Source organism: Anticarsia gemmatalis, chromosome 3 (genome assembly GCF_050436995.1).
Source record: "Anticarsia gemmatalis isolate Benzon Research Colony breed Stoneville strain chromosome 3, ilAntGemm2 primary, whole genome shotgun sequence".
Classification (NCBI taxonomy): domain Eukaryota; kingdom Metazoa; phylum Arthropoda; class Insecta; order Lepidoptera; family Erebidae; genus Anticarsia; species Anticarsia gemmatalis.
In genome coordinates, this window is record NC_134747.1 from 14,018,645 (window position 1) to 14,046,561 (window position 27,917).

The 27,917-nt window shown below is 38.9% G+C and overlaps 1 protein-coding gene across 2 annotated transcripts; it reads left to right on the plus strand.

The window, feature by feature from the left end:
• The first annotated feature begins 69 nt into the window (after positions 1 to 69).
• Positions 70 to 27,789, plus strand: LOC142987727 (uncharacterized). 2 transcript variants are annotated; one of them, XM_076136704.1, is made up of 6 exons: positions 70 to 243; positions 2,198 to 2,392; positions 14,165 to 14,248; positions 14,704 to 14,869; positions 15,220 to 15,456; positions 15,704 to 27,789. In XM_076136704.1, exons 1-6 carry the CDS (start codon positions 172 to 174, stop codon positions 15,832 to 15,834), a joined length of 885 nt encoding a protein of 294 aa, XP_075992819.1. In that variant the 5' UTR covers positions 70 to 171; the 3' UTR covers positions 15,835 to 27,789. The 2 variants fall into 2 exon arrangements, with proteins under 2 accessions (XP_075992819.1, XP_075992820.1); XM_076136705.1 differs by having other exon boundaries at positions 73 to 243; positions 14,716 to 14,869.
• Positions 27,790 to 27,917: the final 128 nt, after the last annotated feature.

Sequence of the window (27,917 nt, forward strand, 5' to 3'; positions counted from 1 at the left end):
TAAATAAAGGCATTGAAATATTTTATATGCTGGTAATAAATGGCGGAGTTATTGATGAATTTTCCTCCATTCTACGCACTTCCGCATTTGCTGCATTGGCAAGAGTCGTGTATGTTGATGTAAAGAAAAAATAAACAATTCGATAGGCGGCGCGGTTATAAAACAGCGGTGATGACGGTGTTAACGAAGCCGAGCCTTACGGTGAAGAAAGTGCCGCTGATTGATGAAAATCGATGCGAAGAAGTAAGTATTGATAAAATAATTTAAAATATTAATTTACAGGTGTACCAGCCCTTGCCCGGTGTAATTATTTATTGATCGGGGATGCAGTTCTTTTGTTTTCAAATATGTGTGATTAACTGTGATTTTTAGCGATGCAGTATGTTTTATGGGCACTGAAAACTCTATTTCCGTCATTTATAATGTAACATATCAACCGCCCAATAGAATAGTTTTCATGTCGTAACAGTTATGTAGGTACGTATCTGCAACTTCATCTTGAATGCAGGTATTGATTTTCTCTATTTAGGCCAATATGGAGTGAACCGCTGCGCTACTCGGTTTAAAATAAAACGCTTCGTATTGAAATATTAATGCGAATAGTATATTTTCATGGCGGACTTGCTAGTCGTTGTAATATAGCCGCTCGGAGGAAGGTAAGCAATGGCTATTCTAACATTATCTGGTCTTTTTCGATTTCTAAAGTGTTTGTTGGAATGTGGGCGTGCGTTTAGAAATCTTTTTTCTGTTCCTATCTGTTAGTGCTATTGTTTGTTTCCTTCGAACAATTCCAGAAACATTTACGCGATTACGTGAAAAAATATTCAAAAAGAAATTATTGCTCCCTTTGATAGAGTGTTAGACAACCATCTATCAAGGAAATACTTTGATAGGTACTTAGCTAAATTCTTGAGATTAGATGCAAAGTGCGCACTTAATTCAAAAGCGCACTTCTCAAAATAATATTTTGAAGTAAAATACATAAGTGCTGAAGACAAATGACGAGATGGCCGAAACAGTATTGCGCATAAAGCGATAGAATAGCAGAATATCGCATTTTAAATAAACATTTCTCATTTTAACTGGATAGGCTTCAAATATGGGTATTTACGCAGCTAGGACTTGCGTTAATATTGTTTCACCATTGAGTGTGATGAAAATGGACAAAATATGGCGCTGAAATGGAATTATTTTCGTTTTGACGCAGCGTGATTATAATCCAAAGGTAGCATTTGCACCTGCGTTTTGCGGTGGTACAATTTCATGGTCCTATCTTTCCATTTTCCAAGAGAGTTTTGGTACAGCAATTTATTTCAATATATTCATGATACCATTGTTTGTTTTTGAAAGGGAATTTTTGCTACTTTAAAATGCTCTATCGATCGCCATTTGGCACAGAATTGTACAGCAACCAACAATTGAACAATTTATTGGATGTTTTTTGTACAAATCACGCAAATAAACCTGAATTCTGTTCCGTTTTTTTCAAATACTTAAGATATTATTATCTCAGAAAAGTTAGTAAGTGATAAACATATTTTTATTTATCTTTCCCAAGAGAAGCAAATATTAGTTCTTAGCTGAAATGAATTGTTCTATTACCATTTGTACAGTCAGAAAAGAGCAGTTCTCTAAATAGAAAACTACAAAAGTCGAAAAAATGGTTAGAGAAAAGGTCGTTGAACCTCTGATTCAAGCACTTAATGCTTGCAACGAAATTACTAAATTATGTTATGTGATGCACAAGTTCCTAAACACAGGAAAACCAAACTTTGAAAATAAATTAAATAAATTATAATTACAACATTGTGAGTAATGATTATTAATTTTGTACTCATTATTTTTGAAAGAACATTTTATTTATGGTTACTAATGTTAGTAAATACCTACGAATGACTTTACAAAGTAATGTGTGTAACGGTGAAGGAACAAATTTTAGGCATGCAAGGATTCATCACGTTGATGAATCCTTGCATGCCTAAAATTTGTTAAATACGTTTATTGAGGGCATGCAAAGTCCCCAACCCGCACTTCGGTAGCGTGGTCGACTCAAGGCCTAATCCCTCCCTCGTTTGGCAGGAGACCCTAGCCCTGCAGTGGGACAGTAATGTGTTAATAAATAACAAAAAAAGCTCATTCCTTCGTAACTTTTCGTAACTTTAACATCGAATATACTCATAATCCTCTAATTTCCCAGGAAGTGATCGACATCCACGCGACGGCATGGGCGCAGAGCAAGCGGTACCGGGGCGCGATCCTGTGCATGGGGGTGATTGCCAGCCTGCTGCTCCTCATGGGGGTCATCACGGCCCTGCAGATCTACGAGCAGGTCATGAATGATGTGCAGCGGCTCAACCGGTACCAGGGATTCTGTTCCATCCCTCTGTCCCGGGTATGTAATATTTGATTGTATTTTAGGTTAGATTTTGCAGGAAAGGAGGCGATGCCAGACGACAACATGATATCGACAGTTTTTTTTTAATATTAGCTACAGCCAGCGGCTCCGTTAATTTTCTTTTTAGGGAAATAGTAGCCTACGTCTTACATAGTGATATCATCTATCAAGTTACTATGTTTTATCCAATTTAGGTAATCGAATCAGCTGTTTCGGCGTGAAGAAGAAATAAGTTGTGACTAACATATCGCTCCTTCAATGCAAAAGGGCCACAACTCAAAAAAAAATGAAAATCGTTTTATTGCAAAAATGACACCTGAACCGACTATATTTTATAGTAAAAAAAAAACCCCCATCATTTTTGCTTATTTTATGGCTGCACTGACTTACTGCCCTTTTTGCATTAGCTCACTTTGACAGGTAATGTCAGTGCAAAACAGCCACTTTGTGAGTTGCGCCCGGAGATTCAACGCAAATGCTCGTCAGTTGCGTGAAAAAGTGCCACAATCCAAAATACGTCTGTGTTGGGTGCAAAATTTCAAGTTCATGTGATTATATTTCACAATACAAAACTGCCATATTTTGGAAAACGTCCTTTTTGCATTCTAATTATAGTATTTGTTACCATATTTTGTAATACAAAAATGCCATACTTCTGAAAACGACCGTTTTGCATTCAAACACTAGTATTTGTTATTATATTTTGTAATATAACAGTAGCATATTTTGAAATACGTCCTTCCCTTTCAAATCGCCCTTTTAGCGGCAAGATCCGACTAGTCCTTTTCAAATGCGTCTAGGTCATCCCGCCATCTCCGTTTAGATCTCCCGCGTCTGCGATGACTATCCTCTGGCATCCAGTTGGTAGATATGCGGGCCCACCTTTCCGGATGCATGCGGATAATGTGGCGGGCCCAGTTCCATTTCAACCTGGCGGTCTTCTTCCCTAAATCGGCTATGCGAGTTTGGGAGCGCAGTATAGAATTTTGGACGTGATCTGTTCTTCTTACATCTGATATACTACGCTCCATTTCTCTCTGGAAAACCTTCGGTTTCTACTTTTGGTTTTCCGTAAGGGACCATGTTTGGGCACCGTAGGTTAGGACGGGTAGTATAAACATTTCGACGAGCTTCCGCTTTAGTGACAGTGGAAGGTTACCTTTCATTAGCTCTTTCATGGACCAGGAGCTCTTCCAGGCACTTGTGACACGTTTGTCCAACTCTTTGTCCCGTCGGTTGTTAAAAGAGGTTATCTGGCTCAAGTAAGTGTATTCGTCGACATAGTGTATGACGTGTCAGCCTACCTCGACCCTACGTTTTGTGTTGTTGGTCATAACCTGGGTTTTTGTACGGTTCTTACTTAGTCCAATCTGAAGGCGTGCCGTGTTCAGATCTTTGAGCATTGATTCGAGTTCCAATGCAAAGGAAGAGAAGAGGACAATGTCGTCTGCAAAACGAAGGTTTGTTAACTGTTTGCCACTTACAACAATGCCTTTCGATTGCCGCCAGGCTCCTGAAAAATTTTCGAGGGTGCTGGTAAGTAATTTTGGAGATAGCGGGTCTCCCTGTTTCACGCTTCTTTGGATTTAGAGAGATTGTTGTATATTGCTTTGATGAGTTTGGTGTATGTAGCTTCGATTCTTCATAGTATCTTTAAGAAGGTCTTGGTTATGGAGTGATGATTCTATGGCGGAATGACTGATGCTGCCAAAAGCTTTGGAATAATCCACGAATGCTAAATATAAAGGTTTATTAAACTCATAAAACTTTTCTATTATCTTATTTCTTTAATACTCCTGCTGCACTCAGTCTACCCGTCACGTTACCCATTGATTGATGATGATGATTGATGTTTAATTTGACTAAATAATGAAAGTTACGCACAAAGTTGATCTCTATTGTATTACTTACTTAATAATAAGTAAAGATTTTTTAATTAAGATTGTTTAATACAATGTTTTCCTGGTGTCTATTCACTTATGGTTTTATTTACTAATAAGATTTAACTTTTTGATACGGTTTTTTACCAAAAAATTTACAATAAACCATTTTTATTTGCAAAACTGTGTTTAATTTTAGACATATTTTTCATGATATTGGTTCAAATTTTGAATGCAAAACGGACTTATATGCGTTTTTTTCTTAATAGGTAACAGCTATTACAAAGTTTATATTGTAGATAGATAGAGCTAAAAAATACGCATCTAGTGATATATTAACATCTTATATTTAATAAATAAATATATAAAATATTATAAAAAAACAGTTTCAAAAATTTGTTTTGGCTGTCCTGTAAAATTTATAGTTTTCGATTTGTGGCCCTTTTGTATTCAAGGAGCGATATAATCATATTTACATCCTTTAGATTATAAAGTTACATCGTTAGCTTGTAGGTACGCATTATTGTTTCATAATAGGATTATTAAAATATCACCACTTTCAAAACTGACCGGATTTTTCTAACGTACGGTCTATTTTAGAGAAATGTTAAGAAAAGAGAAAACATAAAAAAAATCATGCCCCTTTAATTTGTATGTTTATATGGACATTAAATAAAAATACTATCATAATATTACAGTAATATATACGCAAGTTATCAGTCCTATGGGAAAAAGGCGTGATTTAATGTAGTTAACAACACAATCAGTATCTCTGGCAGGAATATTATTTTGTTATTTTCCTATTTATCTATACTAATATCTATACTTAATAATATAAAGCTGAAGAGTTTGTTTGTTTGTTTGATTGTTTGTTTGTTTGAACTAATCTCAGGAACTACTGGTCCGATTTGAAAAATTATTTCAGTGTTAGATAGCCCATTTATCGAGGAAGGCTCTATATCATCACGCTACGACCAATAGGAGCAGAGTACCAGTGAAAAATGTTACAAAAACGGGGATAATTATGATTCTCTTATGTGACGCAAGCGAAGTTGCGCGGGTCAGCTAGTTAGTGATATTGTTATAAATATTTCGATAAAATAACATTACACAATTAAGGTACTTTAGAATAATTTAGATTTACCGTGATGCAGTGGTAGTCATTTTAGCTTGCGAAAATGGAAGAGAATAAATTTTATGGTAGACTTTCAATATGGCGAGGTGTATGGGTGTGTTTATTAGGTCATCGTCAACCACGCATCGCGGCGGATTTTTAGTGGTCACCACATGAACCACCCATTCCTTCCTTAGGAAAGGTCGGTATCCGGAGGGATATTTCACCTTGTAAGAAAGGACTTTTGATTATAAAATCATTGGAAAGTTACTTAGCAGCCGCGTTTAAATTTTATATGCTAGTTATGTGATGGATTTGTGAGTTAGCATTAATTATGTTGTTAGTTTATGTACATTTAGCTCTGAGGTTATTTTGGTAGGCAATTTTCATATTAGGATTTTTGAAAGACGACTGCCAACTCCATAGTCAGAATTTGTATTGAGTTTTTACAAGACTCAAGTTGGTATGTGCCTACCTTAAACTGGACTCGAAACTGCAACTGTTCTGTCTGTTAAACGCAATTTTGGGAAACCATTTTTTACTTATTTATTTGATACGGTACTTAAAACAAATCACCACATTTTTAAGAATATAACATAAAGCTACATAAGTTTTGTCTTAAGCTATGGCCTATGTATGTTTCTATTATGTTGTGTACACATCAGGGCTATATTATGTGGAATGACTGTAGGATAATAATATGTTGTAATGTGACGGAATATTAATAATAATTCCCTTTAATATTTACAAAACAAAGAAAAGATAAGTGAAAGTAAAATAAAATAAATCAAAACGGAAGAGTAATCGAACTTATGACTCTTCTTCGCAGCGAAGAGATTTCCTTCATTATTTCCCTCAATAACTTACCCATTAATTTTGTATTTATAAATTATATTATTGATACTAAAACATAAGAGAATAGAAGCTATAAAAAGTACAAAATAAATCCTTATACTTTCTCCATAACAAAAGCCATTGAGGTAAATACCATACATTGCTTGTTTGACATGTAGATAACACGCAACTTTTGACACGCACTCTGTCTATTCAATACTTAATATGTTGTGAATGATGAATGACTAAACTTGTAGGTAGATCGTATGGATTTGTGTTTATTTATAGGAACATCATGTACCTCAGAAACCTGGGGTTAGTCAATCTATTTTATAATCAGTTGTTGTCTACTAAGATAACAGTCGTTAAGCCACGACAAAGGCCTTTCTGGCGGCTTGAACAGCTTTGACACTACGTTGACCACTAACCATACGATAAGAAGAAGAAATCAATCTATGTCCCACTAAACCGTTTATACCGTTCATGATTTATATACAGGAGTTATTTTTCTTGTTTATCAGTTTTCCAAACAATATAGGTATCTACTTAACCTGCTGACAACATGTTCGTACTATTTAACTCAAATTAAGACATACCGTTACCAATGATAAAATGATTGTTTAAAATCGTCAAATCGAGTTTTCTGTAGGTATTACACCGGGCGGATGAAATTAACGATTATTGCATTTTTCTTAAAGTGTATAAACTAAAGAAGTTTTTAGGGAAGTTGATGAAGTCTATTTTGGTCATACTTCGACAGAGTTATGCAAGTAGTTAACTTGGACGACCAAGCTATAGTGGCCTTGGTTTCTATTCTTGGTAGGGCTTGTTATTGATGTTCTCTGAATGTTTTATGGCTACCCTGCAGCAATAATCTTACTTGTTTTACATTGCAGCAAAGCACAGTTTAGCTGTAATAATAACCGATAAACATTTGTTGCATACATAATAGGCCTATTCTAAGCGAAGATCTCCTTTCTTTTCTTTTAATCTCTTTTTAAAAGACAACTCCCGCAGTATTAATTGCTTTTGTGTTGCGGGGACTTTACAAATATACCAACAACGGACACGAAATACTACAACCAGAACCGAAATGATTACTTGTGGATCGCACAAATAAATTGCTCCATATAGGAATCGAACCCAGGACCTCCCATCGCACCCCATTGTAGTTGCGTGGCGACCATTTTAGCGCCATGGAGACCGTCCTAAGGTGTAGACAAAAAATATGTAAAAATATGTAATGCAACTTCTCTGTCGCATTAGTCTTTGCTACCTACTGTAACGATAGATTTGAGTGTGTGATAAAATCCTATCATTCAATTACTTCCATGTAACATGAGCCTTAAAGAAGCGTAACCCAGTCTAAAGTAAAGTAAATGTAGACCATAACAGACACACAGAGCTTCCGTTTCTTTTTGTTTTATTTGTTCTTCATGAGGGTTAAATCAGGTTCACACGTGACATACATAAATCCAGTGAGATTTTGCAGCAAACGTTCGTGTTTGGTGTCGCATTGTCGAGTGTCGCGACCCCGCCACGACATTGAACCGCGGCGCGCCCGTTATGGCGACGTTAATACGTCTAGAATATTCTGTAAAACATTCTAGATTACGAGTTAGTTTTACTACTATTGTAAACATCTAATAACTTACTAGTTTATAAACTCGAAAGTTTGTATGGAATGATTTTTGGTATTCTTTATGGCAATTAAAGAAGGAACTTGCAAGTATTTTTTTTGTTATTCCGTAGTAGACCATCTATCTATTGTCAAAATTGTTCAAGACACCTTTTAAAGACTTTTGACATGGCTTATTGTCTGTTATTTTATTAAACTATAAACTGGACTATTTATGTGCCCTCCGAACTACATTGTAGCATGGAGACGTTTGTATCAAATACATCTACGCGGCCACCCATCTATGGAATGATCGTACCCAGTGTAGCTTAGCCAAAAGATCATCAACCCAGTGGCCAGTGCAGCTGCCTATGAGCAATACAGTAACAGTTTATAACCAGGATAAATTATAATTAAAATCTAAGGATTAGAAGACAGGATAATTTTATGCGTGAGAGTTACATTTGCTATATGTTTATTATGACATAGATTCCCTACTACTCTATTGAACTAAAAAGCGAAAGAATAGAAGCATGTTTGTTCTCTTTTCCGCTACAGTTATTGAACAGGGAGAAAATTAGGAACACAATGAATTATCTAGATTACATAGGATTCATTTTATTCCTCGAAGTATTCTTTTTCTGATTATTATGATAATTAGCGCGTTTAACATAGAAAGCGTATAAAGACGTGATTGTACAAACATTTATACAGCCTACATTTATTATTATGTATGTGTCTGACTATTAAAATATGGGGCAATAATAGTAATCAGGGCGGTCTCAATATCTCTAAATAAGAATTGGCTAGTTTTAAAAGAGAAATTGAATCGATTCAAATTAAACTGTCTTGCCTAAAGTCAGGTGTTTGGTACTAACCGGTGGTCCTATTTAACAAGATGTATGGATGTAAATGAAGCAAGGAAAGTTTGGCAAGTGGCGTTATTAAGTCTCTGACTACCCTTATCTATAATATGTAAAATTACTTGTAATGACTCACTGCCTAAACTAAAGTTAGAAACATGAAATTTGGACAAGGGGTGCCTTTTGTGGTGTAGGCACCCCCTTTGAAAATATTTTTTAGTTAATTTCCTCTAATGCATGGGCATGAAAGTCAACTAATTTTTTTCCTTACTCTAACGAGAGAGTCGGGCGGGTCCACTAGTGGGATATAAGCGTTTTATGTACATATTATGTATGTTAATTTAATCACAAATGTTTATACAGTTTATTTACGGCATAATCTATCCACAACCGGTCAGCTTTTTATTTGTATTGTCCCTTTTTCGGCTGGCCAGTCCCCTAATTATTTCAATCCCTATAGACTGGACGTTTGGCTTATTATTTAGTTGCGAAATGAGATCTTTTATGCTTTGTGCTAACCCCTTGCAAAATCATGTTATCCTTGAAATATAACCGTTGACTGACCAATCCGTATAATAGTCTTTATAAACCGGTTTCAGTACTTTTGACTAACTTTCGGTTAAGTTATCAGGGAGAATTGAGAACTGTTTTTTATACCTTTGTCTGTCCCTTTATTTGTCGGATTGTTTCCCTAGACTTATCCCTAATATCTTTAGCCTGATTTCAAACACATATTAATAAGTATCAGTTAGCTTTTCAGATGGAATTGATAGTATTTTTCATGCTTTTGTCTGTGGTATAGGTTTTCCTAGACTTATCCGTAAAATTCTTAGCCCAGTTTTGCCGCTTCAAAATAATAATCGGTTAGCTTATCAACCAAATTAAAGTTTGTTTCATACATAAGCTGTCGGATAGTTTTTCCGAGACTTATCTGTATATTTATCAAGTGGATAAAAAGATTTTATCCCAAATTTCCTGTCGCTTTATTAGTGGGGCAGTTTTTTCGACACTTATCCATCATATATTGTAATAATTGTCTAACAGCGCATATAATTGATAGTTTGTAAATGTATAATATGTCCATATGGAAGGATGCCCAAATTATCCCCATTCCAAAAAATCGTAACCCGTCTACTTTTTCTGAATATCGTCCCATATCCATACTTCCCTTCCTATCTAAAGTCCTTGAACGCCTAGTACATTTGCAACTCAGCACCTATCTTTCTTCAAACCTACTCCTAAATCCGTTCCAATCGGGTTTCCGTCCTGGTCATAGTACTACTACGAGCCTGGTTCATATTACGGAGGACATCAGATCGGGTATGGAAGATGGCAAGCTTACAACTCTGGTCTTGCTAGATTTCAGCAGCGCTTTCAACTGTGTTGATTTTGATGTTCTGCTGGGGATACTATGTTCTCTTAACATATCTCCATCAGTGGTTGACTGGTTTCGTAGTTACCTGTATGGGCGCCGGCAACGTATTAACATCGAAAACAATGTCTCGGATTGGTGCAATGTATCCGCTGGCGTACCACAGGGCGGCGTTTTATCTCCCTTACTTTTCGCAGTTTTTATCAATACTATATCCAATCGTATCACTTCTTCCTACCACCTCTATGCAGATGATCTACAAATTTATTCTTCTGCTCCCGCGGATAGGTTGACGGAAGCTGTGGAAACGATAAATAGTGATCTGGTTCGTATTTGTGAATGGAGTAAGTCGTATGGTCTTAATGTCAATCCTCAAAAAACACAAGCCATTGCCATTGGTAGCCCCAGGATGCTCTCAAGAGTGGATTGGACAGTTGTACCCACTGTAATCTTTGATGGCACAACCATCCCTTTTAGTGACCGAATTAAAAACCTGGGTTTATGTTTTGACAAGGGCTTATCCTGGAGTCCTCAACTCCAGGAACTCAGCCGTAAAATATTTTGTTCGGCGGGGTCCTTGCGCAGGCTACGCAATTTTCTCCCCATCAACACTAAAATCGCGCTTGTACAATCCCTTCTCTTCCCCATCCTTGATTATGCCGATGTCAGCTATCCCGATCTAACCGAGGACCAACTTAATAAGCTTGAGCGCCTTCAAAATTTCTTTATCAGGTTCATATTTGGATTACGCAAATATGACCACGTCTCAGAGTATCGAAACAAGCTCAAGTGGTTACCAATACGTTCACGCCGGAATGCTCACATTCTCTACCTCCTGTACAATATCCTGTTTAATCCCTCGACTCCCTTCTATCTCAAACAACGTTTTGTTTTCCTACATGACACGCATTCAAGGTTTTTACGATCATCGGAGAATTTAAGACTTAAGATGCCTGTGCATTCCACTAAATTCTTAGACAAGTCATTTACTGTGCAAGCTGTGCGGTTGTGGAATGCGCTGCCGCTATCCATTAGGCGAGTACAGAGCCTGCCAATTTTTAAAAATCGGGTGAAGGAACACTACTTGTCAATGCAAAACACTGTTTCTTGAATACCTCTCAGCTTTCACTACTCTAAGTTATTTACTTTCCCATGACTGTCTTAATAAACTCCTCTTGCTATCTCTGTTTGAATATAATTATATATTATATATTTGCTTATTTATATATATTTTATATATGATTTATGTATGTGCCTTTGTATTTATACATGATGTCTATTTTATATATACGATTTTTATTTATTCTTTATATTATATATATATATATATGTATATATTTAACTCATATAATTAGGTTAATGTGACTTGTACGCAGTACTACCTCTTTTTATCTAAACATCTCTTTCCATCCTATGGTTGCCTGTAAGAGATTGCCTTGTGCGATAAGGCCGCCGATTGTGCATTGAAATTGTATTTAGTTTAAGTTTATATTGCTTTTATTTATTTATTCTAATATTTTCCTGGTACATTGTGTACAATAAAGAGATTTTATTATTATTATTATTATTATTATAAAAACGACTAAAAATTTCACCTGAAATGCTAACTCTTACAAATTGAAAGCTGTAAAACGGGTTATTAAAATCGTATAGCTATAAAACATAGTTTGATGGGCGTGATTCGCCGGCCGGTCTCCCCGCGGCGGTGCAACGGGGATGGAAATCAATAGCGGGCTACATGCGCCGTGTGCACTTTCATGACAGATGCGCTACCTTCGCCTCACACTGCGTTCAATTGCGGCACAAGATGGATGACGACATCCCACTTGCATAATCACTCCAGTTTAATATGTTAGTGTAATAGTTTAGTCATTTCTATGTCGTAAAATAGTTTAAGTTAGTTTAAGAAGTGCAGCGGCTGTCCAGGGGAGGGAGAGACGTGAGTATTATATTATTTTACGCCCTTTGTTCGAATGTGCTGGCATATGTGGTAGCGGCCTTTCCTTGTTCCTGGTTTTTTTATTTCATGTTTGAGGCGACTTTTCACATATTTTTATTAGTTTAAAAGCCTATTTTTGAAATTTTTCTTTAATTCTAAATTGTTCTTTTTCTACCAATATTGATTCATTACATTGTAATAGGCGTATCATTTTTTAATTACTCAATTAAATCGCCTGTTTTTGGAAATTTAGTTCAATTCTAAACTGTATTTTGTCTACTATTGTTGCGGAAATGTCCTGGAGACCTCATGAACCCATTACCGATTGGATTACTCAGACAGGGTCGAGTACTTGAATATGACCCTTGTCCTCCAGTAATCTATTATGTCATTTGTCTCATTGTAACGGCACGCGCGGAGTCCTTATCTATTCATTGATAATATCACCTCACTGGCTATAATCCTGTGATATCTGTGTTGTATAATGGGTGTAACCTGACCGTTTGTACCTCGCGATCAACGCCTTATTCAAGGTGAACTTATATAGAATATCAGGTCTGTAGGTAAATGATCGTTTGAATTTTCTCTAGTTTGATTTATCGTGTTACGCGACTTTATAATATTGTGTGTTAAATGACTATGTTTCAATTGCATTTTGCTAGGGTGTTATTATAAAAATCAGGGTTTTTATAGCCATTTTTTGTTACAAGCCCAAAGAGCACTATGTCCGCCATTTTGTGTCGGCGTACCGGCGCTTGCAGGTGACGCGTCGGCCATTACAGAATCCATCTATTATAATGTTTTATCTATCTGTACTTGACCATTGCAATATCTGGTCGAATATTGACTATTATGCAATACATGGAAGTGTAGTGAAGAATACATTTATCTTCATAGATTGGTAATAATTTGATGAACCCGTTTCCAAAATGGCGGAAGTGTAGTGCGTTTCGGATCGGCGCAATTGCATCGCGTCCATGCATCTGGGCGCATGCGTGTTTAAACCTAGGCGTTGGTTGGGCGTTGGTGTAATGGGTCGATAGAATGCTAGGTTATCGAGAGAATCTAGGTCATTTTATCACGGAAGATGGTTGATTTAAAATCTAGTATTTTAGTACATTAGCTCGGAAGTTGACAATGATGTACGAATGACTAGATATTCCATTCTTTTGTAAAGTAGAGCTACTGGGAGGTACTTACAGATTGATCCAAGACTGTTCTATTGTTAAATCATTTTCAATTTAAATATTTTTGAAATTTATTGTCTATAGAAGGACTTTACTAAACACCACTTAGTTCTTTCGTTTAATTATAAGTTATCACAATATGTTAAAAAAAAGGTGTAACATTTACAAGCATTTATCGACTACGGCTGAGCTAAAAGCCTTATCAATTTAACCATTTATGTGATATGCCGCATCGCATAATCTCTCGCATAGTACTCCTGTGTTCTCGCCTCTCGACATCCGACCTCCGACCCTCATCGCAATTGGTCCGTGGAAGTCGTCCATTTGAATAACAACTTGCGTTTTTAAACGTCAACTTAATTCAATAAGGATGAAAATCTAATAGTACGAAACTAGAAGACTGGTCACTCAGCTATTTAAAATTGTGATTTGATAGGTTAAGCTAGCCGTAAACCCACTGATATAAGGATGGGTAACCGATATCGGGATATAGTAATTTTTCTTGTATTCTTCTTTTCGTGCTGCAGTCGAGGGTATAGAGTGCAGTCGAGCATTCCGACGGATAGTTTAACGCACATTTTAGGATACAAAATGATAAGTTATGGGACTAAATTGATGAGAAGATGCGTCTGGATTAACGAAACGGGTTTATTAACATAGTATAAGTACGTTGGAGCTGTGACCACTTCGTTGTAACCCCGCCGTCGACGCGCGTTTGTGCCGATACAGACGGGAGTGGTGCGATGCAGACGAGCGTTCGTCATGCCAACAATTGCTCTATCAGATAAAAATTAAAAAATGCGGTGCGCACAGTCCTTGAAATAAAGCTTATCGAAATACAAAGACGAGTTTTTCTGTTACACCTGATTGAAAATTTACATTTTGCTTTGAAATCCCACTGCAGATGACTTGCCCTAAAAGAATATTAGGTAGTATTGAGAAAGAGTATTTGTTTGTTGCAGGACATCCAGATGCTGGAACAACGCAAGATGCCACTTCGCTGGCGGTCTACTGAGACTGCTGGGAGAATCGAACCTGAAGTACAGGTAAGATGATCAGGTCTTTAATATTGATAACTTACTTACACATATTTTTAGGAGTCGCAAGAAACTGAAAGGTCTATTAAGGTTGCTATAACAAATCATGACGTTGAGGCGCCCATAGCCAGTTGCGCTAATCGGTCGGTGAACGATCTGTGGGTTAAGCAACCGTTTGCGCGGTCATTCTATAGATGGGTGACCGCATAGAGGTATTTGAGCTGGGCGTCTTCGTGCTTCGGAGGGCACGTAAAAAATCGGTCCCGGTTTTTGTCTACAAAGATAACAGTCGTAAAGCCATGTCAGAGGCCTTTCGGGCGGTTTGAACAACTCTGCAACTACGATGACCACTAACCATACGATATGAAGATGGCCATTCAAGTGCTTCATGCAATAGTTTATAACAATCAACCGTTCTTCTTAAAGCCCAACATCTTTGAAGGAATGCTAACATCTCAAAACAGCTGAACTTCCAGGTGGTGAGCTTCTTGGATGAGGACCCTGAACACCTGCTGGACTTGCTGCGCGAGGTGCTGGACATCAACATCGACGACTCCGTGGAGAAGATCTCTGTCTTCAACAACGACCACCCAGTCAGCTTCGTGCATGACTTTGAGACTAACAACACCGGTGTGTATTCACAATACAGCATTCAATTATTTTTAAATGTCATCAAATATTTGTCTGAAGATTTTACATGATTCATATAGGTTATCATGATGCATCTTTTGGATATTTTGCAAATGAAGGGCAATTTATTGTTGCAAATGACTTACACACTCATCACAGGTAGTAGATATCATAGGTTGAGAATGGAATAACATTTTTGAAGACTTGGTTTTCATAAATCTTTTGTTTACCAGAATTTTATAGCTAGCTAGAAAAAAAGGAAGCTATTAACGACGGAATCTTGTAATGGTCTTATGGAACTTGGCAAATCCAACTTTGCTTTATACTAATTACATAGTCTACCCTTACAGGTATAGTGGATGAGGAGCGTTGCTTCACAATGGACCTGGACCCAGCAGTGACCCTGCCCCCGGAGCTGCTGGTGTTCGGTCTGCAGCGCGGCGACGAGTTCGACGTGTCGCGTGTGCGGGAACAGCTCCGCGCCGTGCTGCCCAGCGTCCGGGACATGTCGCGTCTGTCGCGAGAGATGCAGGAGAAGTGCCAGGATAAGCCCACCTACCTGCTGCAGAAGGAAGAAGGAGTGATCAGTAAGTAACACTTAAATACAACGTTTGGTGGATTTACTTAACGATTCCTATCAGGCACGAACAAAAACAGAATGAGATCTGTCGTATCCGTTCCGAAATTACCTGAGATATACAGTCTTCTCCATCGACATTCAAACGATGAGACTGTTTAGTAGTTGGTGTCTTTAAGCTGAAAATTTCCATGCGTTTCAAAGCCCTCTTTGCGGTTACATTAATGCTATAAAATCATTAGAATCTTCTTTTCCAGAACGCAAGCGTTCAGCAGACGCGCCTCCCCATGACTACATGCACTTCGCCGGAAAACGTATCCAGGAGATAGAGATCAGCAATCTTGCCGAACTCCTGGAGTATGAGCAGAAGAACAAGCTGTCTGCTTAAGTCCAAGGTGGAAGGTCAGGTGTGGATGTAGGAACTTAGAAGTAAGACTTCCTCGAAGGGAGACAAGCGGTAGGTATTTTCGAAGATCAAAAATAGGAGCATAGTACTCAGGCTACAGGCTAATAAGAACTGAAGGCCGTGGAGTGAAGGATTTGTGTAAGATCTGGCAGAGGTTTGTATTATGTTACTTCGCTTGTCTGCTCTTCGATGAAACCAAATGTCAGCGTAAGTTTTAAGAAAAATATGTAAGTGCACTTTCCATCTATTGAAAACAAAACTTACGTGTAGAATTTGCTTTATAATTTTATGAAACTAAAGCGAGATGTTATGATAATAATAGATGGTGGAAACATCAAACAATTTTGAAGAGTAAGAAGGGACGGACTGTTTGTATCACATTACAGAAAGCCTAGCTCTCTGATGCGCTTGCTGACGGTCTGGTGAAGCCATTTTGGAAATAGTAGCTTTAAATATGATTTGACAGTTCAGAGACCTTCTACTGGTTGTGTAAAACTCTAGATCACATTTCAAACGTTCATCGGGTAGCAAAGCAGGGGCGGACCATTTCTCGAACACTTAGAAAGCTAGCCTTAGCTAACTAGCTAGACAGCTAGCTCTCTGCTGCACTGTGACCATTGGCACGCGGCAGAGGACCGCTGTCAAGCGACAGTGGCCCACTGACAAACGACACTGGCCACAGCGCAGTGCTGGCCCCAGGCGGCAGTCGGGGGTCGGCAGTACTTTGAACCCGCGTGCTCGAACGGGAGAGGAAGCGGGCGTGGTCTTGGCTCTAGATGGAGGTGTATGGGAGATCCACCGTTCTGGCAAATATTTTGTTGGGACCAATTTTTTTATGGGCTCGCTGGTATATGTAAGAATGGGCGTTTGTGATGTGATTTACTAGTTTTATACGTGTCACTTGATAATTTTCATATCCCAACAACGTATGAGTCAAAAACTTATGAAATAGTTAAAAATAAGTGGACACGACATGACACCCTTAGAATCTATGCGTTGTACGAAAAAGCAATACACAGGGGGGTCTCTTTTGTATAATATCTTGCTCAAGTTACGAATGGACGGTAATGTCGGTCATGATCACGGTCTACTGCTAGTAGTGATAATGATGTGTGGTATTATCTTTTAACAAGTGGTGGGAGCACTAATAAAGGATTAACCATATGATTCGGAGTGGAGGAAGAATACATGCTGTAGCGGTCGCACAACAGTAACTGGTGCAATTGTATCAGACCACAATAATATTAGTGGTCAGTGAAGAACATTTTAACATCGTTTTGAATAAAAGGGTTACTTCATACACGTCACAGTAAGTACTATGTGAAACTGCGTCACACTTCAAACGTTCACCGGTTAGTAAAGCAGGGGCGGACCATTTCTCGAACACTTAGAAAGCTAGCCTTAGCTAACTAGCTAGACAGCTAGCTCTCTGCTGCACTGTGACCATTGGCACGCGGCAGAGGACGCTGTCACGCGACAGTGGCCCACTGACAAACGACACTGGCCACAGCGCAGTGCTGGCCCCAGGCGGCAGTCGGGGGTCGGCAGTACTTTGAACCCGCGTGCTCAATATCTGAGAGGCGGGCGTGGTCCTGGCTCTAGATGTATGGGAGATCCGCCGTTCTGGCGAATATTTTGTCAGAACTATTTTTTTATGGGCTCGCTGGTATATGTATGAGTGGGCGTTTGTGATGTGATGACAGTTTCTTTAGTTTACAAGGACGGTTCTGAAGTAACCTGTTGCAAATAAGCACTTTTTGAAAATGATGAACTGGTTATTCTTAGCAAAGAGCAGCGCGTTCGGAGAAAGCAAAAAGAGTAAATTTACTGACAAACTTGTCAATGAGTGTGTGTACAGTAGAATTGCGACATTTGAGATTATCTCAGAGACATGTGTGAAAACAATTGAATGGTATTTCTGGTTTTGTGCGGAAGTTAGCAAGAGCTGGACTGTGTAGAATAATGGTCATATATGACTGTGAACTTAGCACATGTTCAAGCTTTAGCTTTATGGGAGATCCACGTGACAGAGGCTAAAGTAATGATAAGTTATTTTAGATCTGAAGATTATATTTTTGGGCTCGGCTTATGAATAAGTAAACCACAGATGTCATTCAATGATTTGGAAAGATGTCTTCAGTCAGATTTATTATTATGAGTAATATACTCGACTTTTATTGTAATAAATAATAAACTCGACTTTTATTATTATGAATAATAAACTCGAATGAGGGAATCGGAAATTTAGATGCCATCGCAGGTTTTCAGTTAAGCTGAATCGCATAGACCAGTTGACTACTGATCAGATCAGCTATTGTTTACGAAATGTCGCTTATCTTGACGAACACCCTGTCGTATGCTTAAATAAAGTGATAACATGTTCTTCATCTTGTAAGGCAGTGCAGCAAGTAGGTAGCAATCACACACGTATCCACAGTTCATCTGTGTTAGTGATGGTTGTCGTCGATGTCAAATCATATTTGAAGCGATTATCGGAGTGTAAGGAAGGGACGGACTGTTTGTATCACATTAGAGAAAGCCTAGCTCTCTGATGCGCTTGCTGATGGTCTGGTGAAGCCATTTTGGCAGAAAACAAGCGCGCAGTACCGACTCTAGCTTTTTGGGAGATCCACTGACCACGAGTGAAATTCACCATCAGTCTTTATCAAATAGGTCATTTAATTATTTATGGGCCCGTTTGTTGATTGAAATGGTGGCTATAAATATGATTTGACAGTTCACAGACCTAGTGGATAATTAAAACTTTGGATCACATTTCAAACGTTCACCGGTTAGTAAAGCAGGGGCGGACCATTTCTCGAACATTTAGAAAGCTAGCCTTAGCTAACTAGCTAGACAGCTAGCTCTCTGCTGCACTGTGACCATTGGCACGCGGCAGAGGACCGCTATCACGCGACAGTGGCACCCTGACAAGCGACACTGGCCACAGCGCAGTGCTGGCCCCAGGCAACAGTCGGGGGTCGGCAGTACTTTGAACCCGCGTGCTCAATATCTGAAAGGCGGGCGTGGTCTTGGCTCTAGATGTAGGGGCAGAATCCCAACCGGCAATTTTTGTCATCCTCTAATTTTTTATGGGCTCGGTAATAAATGTAAGAATGAACGTTTGTAATGTGATTTCGATATTTAACATGACGTTAATAAAGAAAGATCGATGCCTTCACATCCGTCTTTTTACTAAACTTGCTCCATAGCTGCGTTGGCGATATATATTCGCAGTTGTAATTTAGGTTTTCCTTTTCGATTTACCTAATTGTAAGTTGTCTAAACGTAATCAGCAGTTTGTTCTCTTTCCTTAGAAAAGTTCTAATTGAAGAGAATCATATGGATTCGAAGCAAGTTGAATGTTTAAACTACATCTTAAGCGCTTATCGGGTTGTTAAGGAGGGGCGGGGCCATATTGTTTAATAATTTAGAAAGCTAGCCGAGCTAACTAGCTGAAAGCCAGCTCTCTGCTGTACAGTGACCAGTGTCTGGCGACAGTGGCCACAGTGCAGTGCCGGCATCAGTCGGCAATAATTTGAACGTGTGCGTGGTCTTGGCCCTAGATATTTGGGAGATCCACTGTTCGTTCAGAACCAATTATTTATGGGCTCGTTTAAACGTATGACACAGCGCTTGAGATATAGATTAATACTTTAGAATGCGTCACTTGAAAGTGTTAAAGCTTCTTTAAATAAAGAGACGTACCATGAAAACCATTGAGGCAGCAAGTCTATTGATTTTTTATGGTCCATTCCGGAGAGGTTAGGCGAATTATCTTGCGAAAGGAAAGTATGAGTCATATTTAGAGAGTCTTTTTAAAAGGCAGGATTGTTGAGCAGGTTAAATTCGAACTATAGCTTACCATGGCATCAGTGGCTAAAATCTATCATAGTTGACCATTTTTTTAACAGTTATAAGTAAAAAGGTTTTTCATATATTTTACGTCACAAAGAGTGCTATGTGAAACTGCATCACATTTCAAACGTTCACCGGGTAGTAAAGCAGGGGCGGACCATTTCTCGAACACTTAGAAAGCTAGCCTTAGCTAACTAGCTAGACAGCTAGCTCTCTGCTGCACTGTGACCATTGGCACGCGGCAGAGGACGCTGTCACGCGACAGTGGCCCACTGACAAATGACACTGGCCACAGCGCAGTGCTGGCCCCAGGCGGCAGTCGGGGGTCGGCAGTACTTTGAACCCGCGTGCTCAATATCTGAGAGGCGGGCGTGGTCCTGGCTCTAGATGTATGGGAGATCCGCCGTTCTGGCGAATATTTTGTCAGAACTATTTTTTTATGGGCTCGCTGGTAAATGTATGAGTGGGCATTTGTGATGTGATGACAGTTTATTTAGTTTAAAAGGATGGTTCTGAAGTAACCTGTTGCAAATAAGCACTTTTTGAACATGATGAACTGGTTATTCTGAACATAGAGCAGCGCGTTCGGAGAAAGCAAAAAGAGTAAATTTACTGACAAACTTGTCAATGAGTGTGTGTACAGTAGAATTGCGACATTTGAGATTATCTTAGAGACATGTGTGAAAACAATTGAATGGTATTTCTGGTTTTGTGCGGAAGTTAGCAAGAGCTGGACTGTGTAGAATAATGGTCATATATGACTGTGAACTTAGCACATGTTCAAGCTTTAGCTTTATGGGAGATCCACGTGACAGAGGCTAAAGTAATGATAAGTTATTTTAGATCTGAAGATTATATTTTTGGGCTCGGCTTATGAATAAGTAAACCACAGATGTCATTCAATGATTTGGAAAGATGTCTTCAGTCAGTTTTATTATTATGAGTAATAGACTCGACTTTTATTGTAATAAATAATAAACTCGACTTTTATTATTATGAATAATAAACTCGAATGAAGGAATCGGAAATTAAGATGCCATCGCAGGTATTCAGTCAAGCTGAATCGCATAGACCAGTTGACTACTGATCAGATCAGCTATTGTTTACGAAATGTCGCTAATCTTGACGAACACCCTGTCGTATGCTTAAATAAAGTGATAACATGTTCTTCATCTTGTAAGGCAGTGCAGCAAGTAGGTAGCAATCACACACGTATCCACAGTTCATCTGTGTTAGTGATGGTTGTCGTCGATGTCAAATCATATTAAAGCGATTATTGGAGTGTAAGGAAGGGACGGACTGTTTGTATCACATTAGAGAAAGCCTAGCTCTCTGATGCGCTTGCTGATGGTCTGGTGAAGCCATTTTGGCAGAAAACAAGCGCGCAGTACCGACTCTAGCTTTTTGGGAGATCCACTGACCACGTGTGTAATTCACTATCAGTCTTTATCAAATAGGTCATTTAATTATTTATGGGCCCGTTTGTTAATTGAAATGGTAGCTATAAATATGATTTGACAGTTCACAGACCTACTGGATAAGTAAAACTTTGGATCACATTTCAAACGTTCACCGGTTAGTAAAGCAGGGGCGGATCATTTCTCGAACACTTAGAAAGCTAGCCTTAGCTAACTAGCTAGACAGCTAGCTCTCTGCTGCACTGTGACCATTGGCACGCGGCAGAGGACCGCTGTCACGCGACAGTGGCCCACTGACAAATGACACTGGCCACAGCGCAGTGCTGGCCCCAGGCAACAGTCGGGGGTCGGCAGTACTTTGAACCCGCGTGCTCAATATCTGAAAGGCGGGCGTGGTCTTGGCTCTAGATGTAGGGGCAGAATCCCAACCGGCAATTTTTGTCATCCTCTAATTTTTTATGGGCTCGGTAATAAGTGTAAGAATAAGCGTTTGAAATGTGATCTATTCGTTTCAAAGTGTCATTTGATAGTGTTGATGTCACACCAGGCTTTAATAAATAATTGCAAGTACGAAAAGTATAACAGCATAACATTTGGTCCCTTTAAAATCTATACATCTAGTAAGAACTTTGCCTCTACATTGTACGATGAAGTGAAACGTAAGGAGGTATTTTATGTATAACAGTATCTTGCTCCAGTTATGAATGGACGGTCATCATTACGGTCTCCTGGCCGTGATGACCCTACGTGATGTTGTGGCGACCCTACATGACGCGGTACAGGGTCGGTAGCACTTTAAGAGATCCACAGTCACCTGCTACAATTATATCAGACCACATTAATATATGTGGTAATTTTAACATCGTTTTGAATAAAGTGGTTACTTCATATATTACACGTCGCATTATTTACTATGTGAATCTGCATCACATTTCAAGCGTTCACCGGTTAGCAAAGCAGGGGCGGACCATTTCTTGAACACTTAGAAAGCTAGCCTTAGCTAACTAGCTAGACAGCTAGCTCTCTGCTGCACTGTGACCATTGGCACGCGGCAGAGGACCGCTGTCAAGCGACAGTGGCCCACTGACAAACGACACTGGCCACAGCGCAGTGCTGGCCCCAGGCGGCAGTCGGGGGTCGGCAGTACTTTGAACCCGCGTGCTCGAACGGGAGAGGAAGCGGGCGTGGTCTTGGCTCTAGATGGAGGTGTATGGGAGATCCACCGTTCTGGCAAATATTTTGTTGGGACCAATTTTTTTATGGGCTCGCTGGTATATGTATGAGTGGCCGTTTGTGATGTGATGACAGTTTTTTAGTTTATAAATACGGTTATGAAGTAACCTGTCGCAAATAAGTAATTATTAAAACAAGCTGAATTGCATAGATCTGTTGACTACTGATCAGATCAGCTATTGTTTACGAAATGTCGCTTATCTTGACGAACACCCTGTCGTATGCTTAAATAAAGTGATAACATGTTCTTCATCTTGTAAGGCAGTGCAGCAAGTAGGTAGCAATCACACACGTATCCACAGTTCATCTGTGATAATGATGATTGTCGTCGATATCAAATTGTATTTGAAGCGATTATATCGGAATGTAAAGAAGGGACGGACTGTTTAATTAAATTAATTAAGATTTTAATTCCGAATTGGTATTAACTAACGTTGAAAGTTACGATTGTCTGTATTCGACAAAAATAATAATTATTTTGATATTGACTGGTTTGTCGATTGAAAAAATTGCGTAAAACTTTGGATCACATTTCAAACGTTCACCGGTTAGTAAAGCAGGGGCGGACCATTTCTCGAACACTTAGAAAGCTAGCCTTAGCTAACTAGCTAGACAGCTAGCTTTCTGCTGCACTGTGACCATTGGCACGCGGCAGAGGACCGCTGTCACGCGACAGTGGCCCACTGACAAACGACACTGGCCACAGTGCAGTGCTGGCCCCAGGCGGCAGTCGGGGGTTGGCAGTACTTTGAACCCGCGTGCTCAATATCTGAAAGGCGGGCGTGGTCTTGGCTCTAGATGTAGGGGCAGAATCCCAACCGGCAATTTTTTGTCATCCTCAAATTTTTTATGGGCTCGGTAATAAATGTAAGCATGAGCGTTTGTAATGTGGTCTATTCGTTTTGTAAGTGTTTACGACAAAGAAAGCTTTAATAAATAATTGCAAGTACGAAAAGTATAAGAGCATAAGATGGGTCCCTTTAAAATCTATGCGTCCTGTAAGTACTCTACCTCTACATTGTAAAATAAAGTGAAACGTAAGGAAGTGTTTTGTGTATAACAATATCTTGCTCAAGTTACGAATGGACGGTCATGTCGGTCATGATTGCAGCCTACTAGTAGTAGTGATAATGATGAGTTGTGATATCATCTTTTAACAAGTCGTGGAAGCACTAATAAAGGATTAACCATATGATTCGGAGTGAAGGAAGAAGACATGTTGTGGCGACCTCACTGAACAATGTATGGTCGGTAGCATTTTGGGAGGTCCACTGTCAACTGCTACAATTATATCAGACCACAATAATATCAGTGGTCAGTGAAGAACATTTTACATCCTTTTGAATAAAGTGGTTACTTCATACACGTCACAGTATGTACTATGTGAAACTGCGTCAGATTTCAAACGTTCACCGGTTAGTAAAGCAGGGGCGGACCATTTCTCGAACACTTAGAAAGCTAGCCTTAGCTAACTAGCTAGACAGCTAGCTCTCTGCTGCACTGTGACCATTGGCACGCGGCAGAGGACGCTGTCACGCGACAGTGGCCCACTGACAAATGACACTGGCCACAGCGCAGTGCTGGCCCCAGGCGGCAGTCGGGGGTCGGCAGTACTTTGAACCCGCGTGCTCAATATCTGAGAGGCGGGCGTGGTCCTGGCTCTAGATGTATGGGAGATCCGCCGTTCTGGCGAATATTTTGTCAGAACTATTTTTTTATGGGCTCGCTGGTAAATGTATGAGTGGGCATTTGTGATGTGATGACAGTTTCTTTAGTTTAAAAGGACGGTTCTGAAGTAACCTGTTGCAAATAAGCACTTTTTGAACATGATGAACTGGTTATTCTGAACATAGAGCAGCGCGTTCGGAGAAAGCAAAAAGAGTAAATTTACTGACAAACTTGTCAATGAGTGTGTGTACAGTAGAATTGCGACATTTGAGATTATCTTAGAGACATGTGTGAAAACAATTGAATGGTATTTCTGGTTTTGTGCGGAAGTTAGCAAGAGCTGGACTGTGTAGAATAATGGTCATATGACTGTGAACTTAGCACATGTTCAAGCTTTAGCTTTATGGGAGATCCACGTGACAGAGGCTAAAGTAATGATAAGTTATTTTAGATCTGAAGATTATATTTTTGGGCTCGGCTTATGAATAAGTAAACCACAGATGTCATTCAATGATTTGGAAAGATGTCTTCAGTCAGTTTTATTATTATGAGTAATAGACTCGACTTTTATTGTAATAAATAATAAACTCGACTTTTATTATTATGAATAATAAACTCGAATGAAGGAATCGGAAATTAAGATGCCATCGCAGGTATTCAGTTAAGCTGAATCGCATAGACCAGTTGACTACTGATCAGATCAGCTATATTGTTTACGAAATGTCGCTTATCTTGACGAACACCCTGTCGTATGCTTAAATAAAGTGATAACATGTTCTTCATCTTGTAAGGCAGTGCAGCAAGTAGGTAGCAATCACACACGTATCCACAGTTCATCTGTGTTAGTGATGGTTGTCGTCGATGTCAAATCATATTAAAGCGATTATTGGAGTGTAAGGAAGGGACGGACTGTTTGTATCACATTAGAGAAAGCCTAGCTCTCTGATGCGCTTGCTGATGGTCTGGTGAAGCCATTTTGGCAGAAAACAAGCGCGCAGTACCGACTCTAGCTTTTTGGGAGATCCACTGACCACGTGTGTAATTCACCATCAGTCTTTATCAAATAGGTCATTTAATTATTTATGGGCCCGTTTGTTAATTGAAATGGTAGCTATAAATATGATTTGACAGTTCACAGACCTACTGGATAAGTAAAACTTTGGATCACATTTCAAACGTTCATCGGGTAGTAAAGCAGGGGCGGACCATTTCTCGAACACTTAGAAAGCTAGCCTTAGCTAACTAGCTAGACAGCTAGCTCTCTGCTGCACTGTGACCATTGGCACGCGGCAGAGGACCGCTGTCAAGCGACAGTGGCCCCCTGACAAACGACACTGGCCACAGCGCAGTGCTGGCTCCAGGCGGCAGTCGGGGGCCGGCAGTACTTTGAACCCGCGTGCTCGAACGGGAGAGGAAGCGGGCGTGGTCTTGGCTCTAGATGGAGGTGTATGGGAGATCCACCGTTCTGGCAAATATTTTGTTGGGACCAATTTATTTATGGGCTCGCTGGTAAATGTAAGAATGGGCGGTTGTAATGTGATTTATTAGTTTTATACGTGTCACTTGATAATTTTCATATCCCAACAACGTATGAGTCAAAAACTTATGAAATAGTTCAAAATAAGTGGACACGACATGACACCCTTAGAGTCTACGCGTTGTACGAAAAAGCAATACACAGGGGGGTGTCTCATGTATTATAATATCTTGCTCAAGTTACGAATGAACGGTCATGTCGGTCATGATCACGGTCTACTGCTAGTAGTGATAATGATGTGTGGTATTATCTTTTAACAAGTGGTGGGAGCACTAATAAAGGATTAACCATATGATTTCCGAATCATAAGGAAGGAGGAATGAAGGAAGAATACATGCTGTAGCGGTCGCACAAAGGTACAATTATATCAGACCACAATAATATCAGTGGTTAGTGAAGAACATTTTACATCGTTTTGAATAAAGTGGTTACTTCATACACGTCACAGTATGTACTATGTGAAACTGCGTCACACTTCAAACGTTCACCGGTTAGTAAAGCAGGGGCGGACCATTTCTCGAACACTTAGAAAGCTAGCCTTAGCTAACTAGCTAGACAGCTAGCTCTCTGCTGCACTGTGACCATTGGCACGCGGCAGAGGACCGCTGTCAAGCGACAGTGGCCCACTGACAAACGACACTGGCCACAGCGCAGTGCTGGCCCCAGGCGGCAGTCGGGGGTCGGCAGTACTTTGAACCCGCGTGCTCGAACGGGAGAGGAAGCGGGCGTGGTCTTGGCTCTAGATGGAGGTGTATGGGAGATCCACCGTTCTGGCAAATATTTTGTTGGGACCAATTTTTTTATGGGCTCGCTGGTATATGTATGAGTGGCCGTTTGTGATGTGATGACAGTTTCTTTAGTTGACTCAGCTGTATTGTTTCCAGTTTAAAAGAATTAGGATCTTTAACAACTTACGATCGAGATACAAAATTTTTACTACGTGTATTCGGAATTTACAATATTAATGACCGTCCTAAGTATCGTTGTTGGGATAATAGTGGTATAATATGAATTAAGATCTGATGACTATGGGATCGGCTTATGAATAAGTAAACGACAGATGTCATTCAAAGGTTGGGAAAGACGTTTTTAGTCGGCTTTATTATTATGAATAATAGACTCGATTGCTAAATAATCGGAAATTAAGATTCTGGAAGTTTGAATAATAGCTTCTTTTATGTGAGCACACGCACAGAGTTGAAAGATGGTCGTGTATTTGGTTGACAATTATAAATTGGCAAATGAAACTATATTTTCAGTATTTATTAGTATTATTTAATTTAATGTTTTAAAAGAAAGTGAAAGAAACGATTGTAAAAACAGCAGCTGTTCCAACGTAATGTATTAAATTGTCATTTCTTACTGGCTTATTCGCTCAACACATGTAACTCTAAGAATTTGAGTTTCTGCATAATTATATCTCATTGCAAGACAGAATATTCCATAAAAGATCCTGTGCCAAAGAATAAATAAGAAACTTTTAGGATCGTCTTATACATATTTATTTACATTTAATATATTACGTTGTAACTAAATTATTATTTCCTATATCCACATCCAAGTGAGACTAGTTTAAGTATTTATAATTAGTACAACCTTAATAATATTATAAGCACATATGTAATACTCGATGTTTTAGTGTAAGAAATAATTTAATTTTAGTTTTTAAATGATTTTAGTCGATTTTCTACAATGATTTGTTTTCAGTGATTATTTTAAGTTTGTCACATTATGAGTGCCATTTGATTGCATTTTGATGATTAATTTTAAGATTAATTTAAGGAATGTAACTGTAGAGCACGTATCCAGTCGTGCTTTAAGCACATATTAAAAAAAAACAATTAGAATCTCTATGTATACTTCTTTCAAATTTTAAATTATTTTTATATCCTTACGAGCTAAGGAAAGATATGGCTTGTATGAATTTGTATATGTTCCATGACTCAAACTTTTTAATATTATATTTGGTTAAAGTAATCCATTTTTTTGAACGAGTCATGTCTTATCTTAGTTTTGATAGTCATCGTGAAACGTTGGCTTTAATATCTCATTTTCACTGGCATTGCATCGAGACCAAAGTTTTGTTGTATAATTTCATTAAATACCTACTATTTGCATGCCAGTTTACTTTGAATTCTCACGATATCATGTGAAACTGTCAACTGTCTACTATAGCTTACACGTAACGATTTATGAAGAAAATAAATAAATAAACAAATACAAGGTGTTTTATTTTGCATTGAATCCTTTTTTTTCGGTCAAAAAATTTTTTTTGGTAAACTATTTAACGTGAGCAGTGATAGCCTAGTGGTATAAGTTAGGTATCCCACACGTAAGTGGTCCATGGTTCG

Excerpts from the sequence above, each read along its gene's own strand:
- LOC142987727 (XM_076136704.1), top strand. The coding sequence starts at position 172 with ATGACGGTGTTAACGAAGCCGAGCCTTACGGTGAAGAAAGTGCCGCTG. Across the intron at positions 2,393-14,164 it reads GTTCCATCCCTCTGTCCCGG|GACATCCAGATGCTGGAACA; the intron begins GTATGTAATATT and ends TGTTTGTTGCAG. Across the intron at positions 15,457-15,703 it reads GAAGGAAGAAGGAGTGATCA|AACGCAAGCGTTCAGCAGAC; the intron begins GTAAGTAACACT and ends CTTCTTTTCCAG.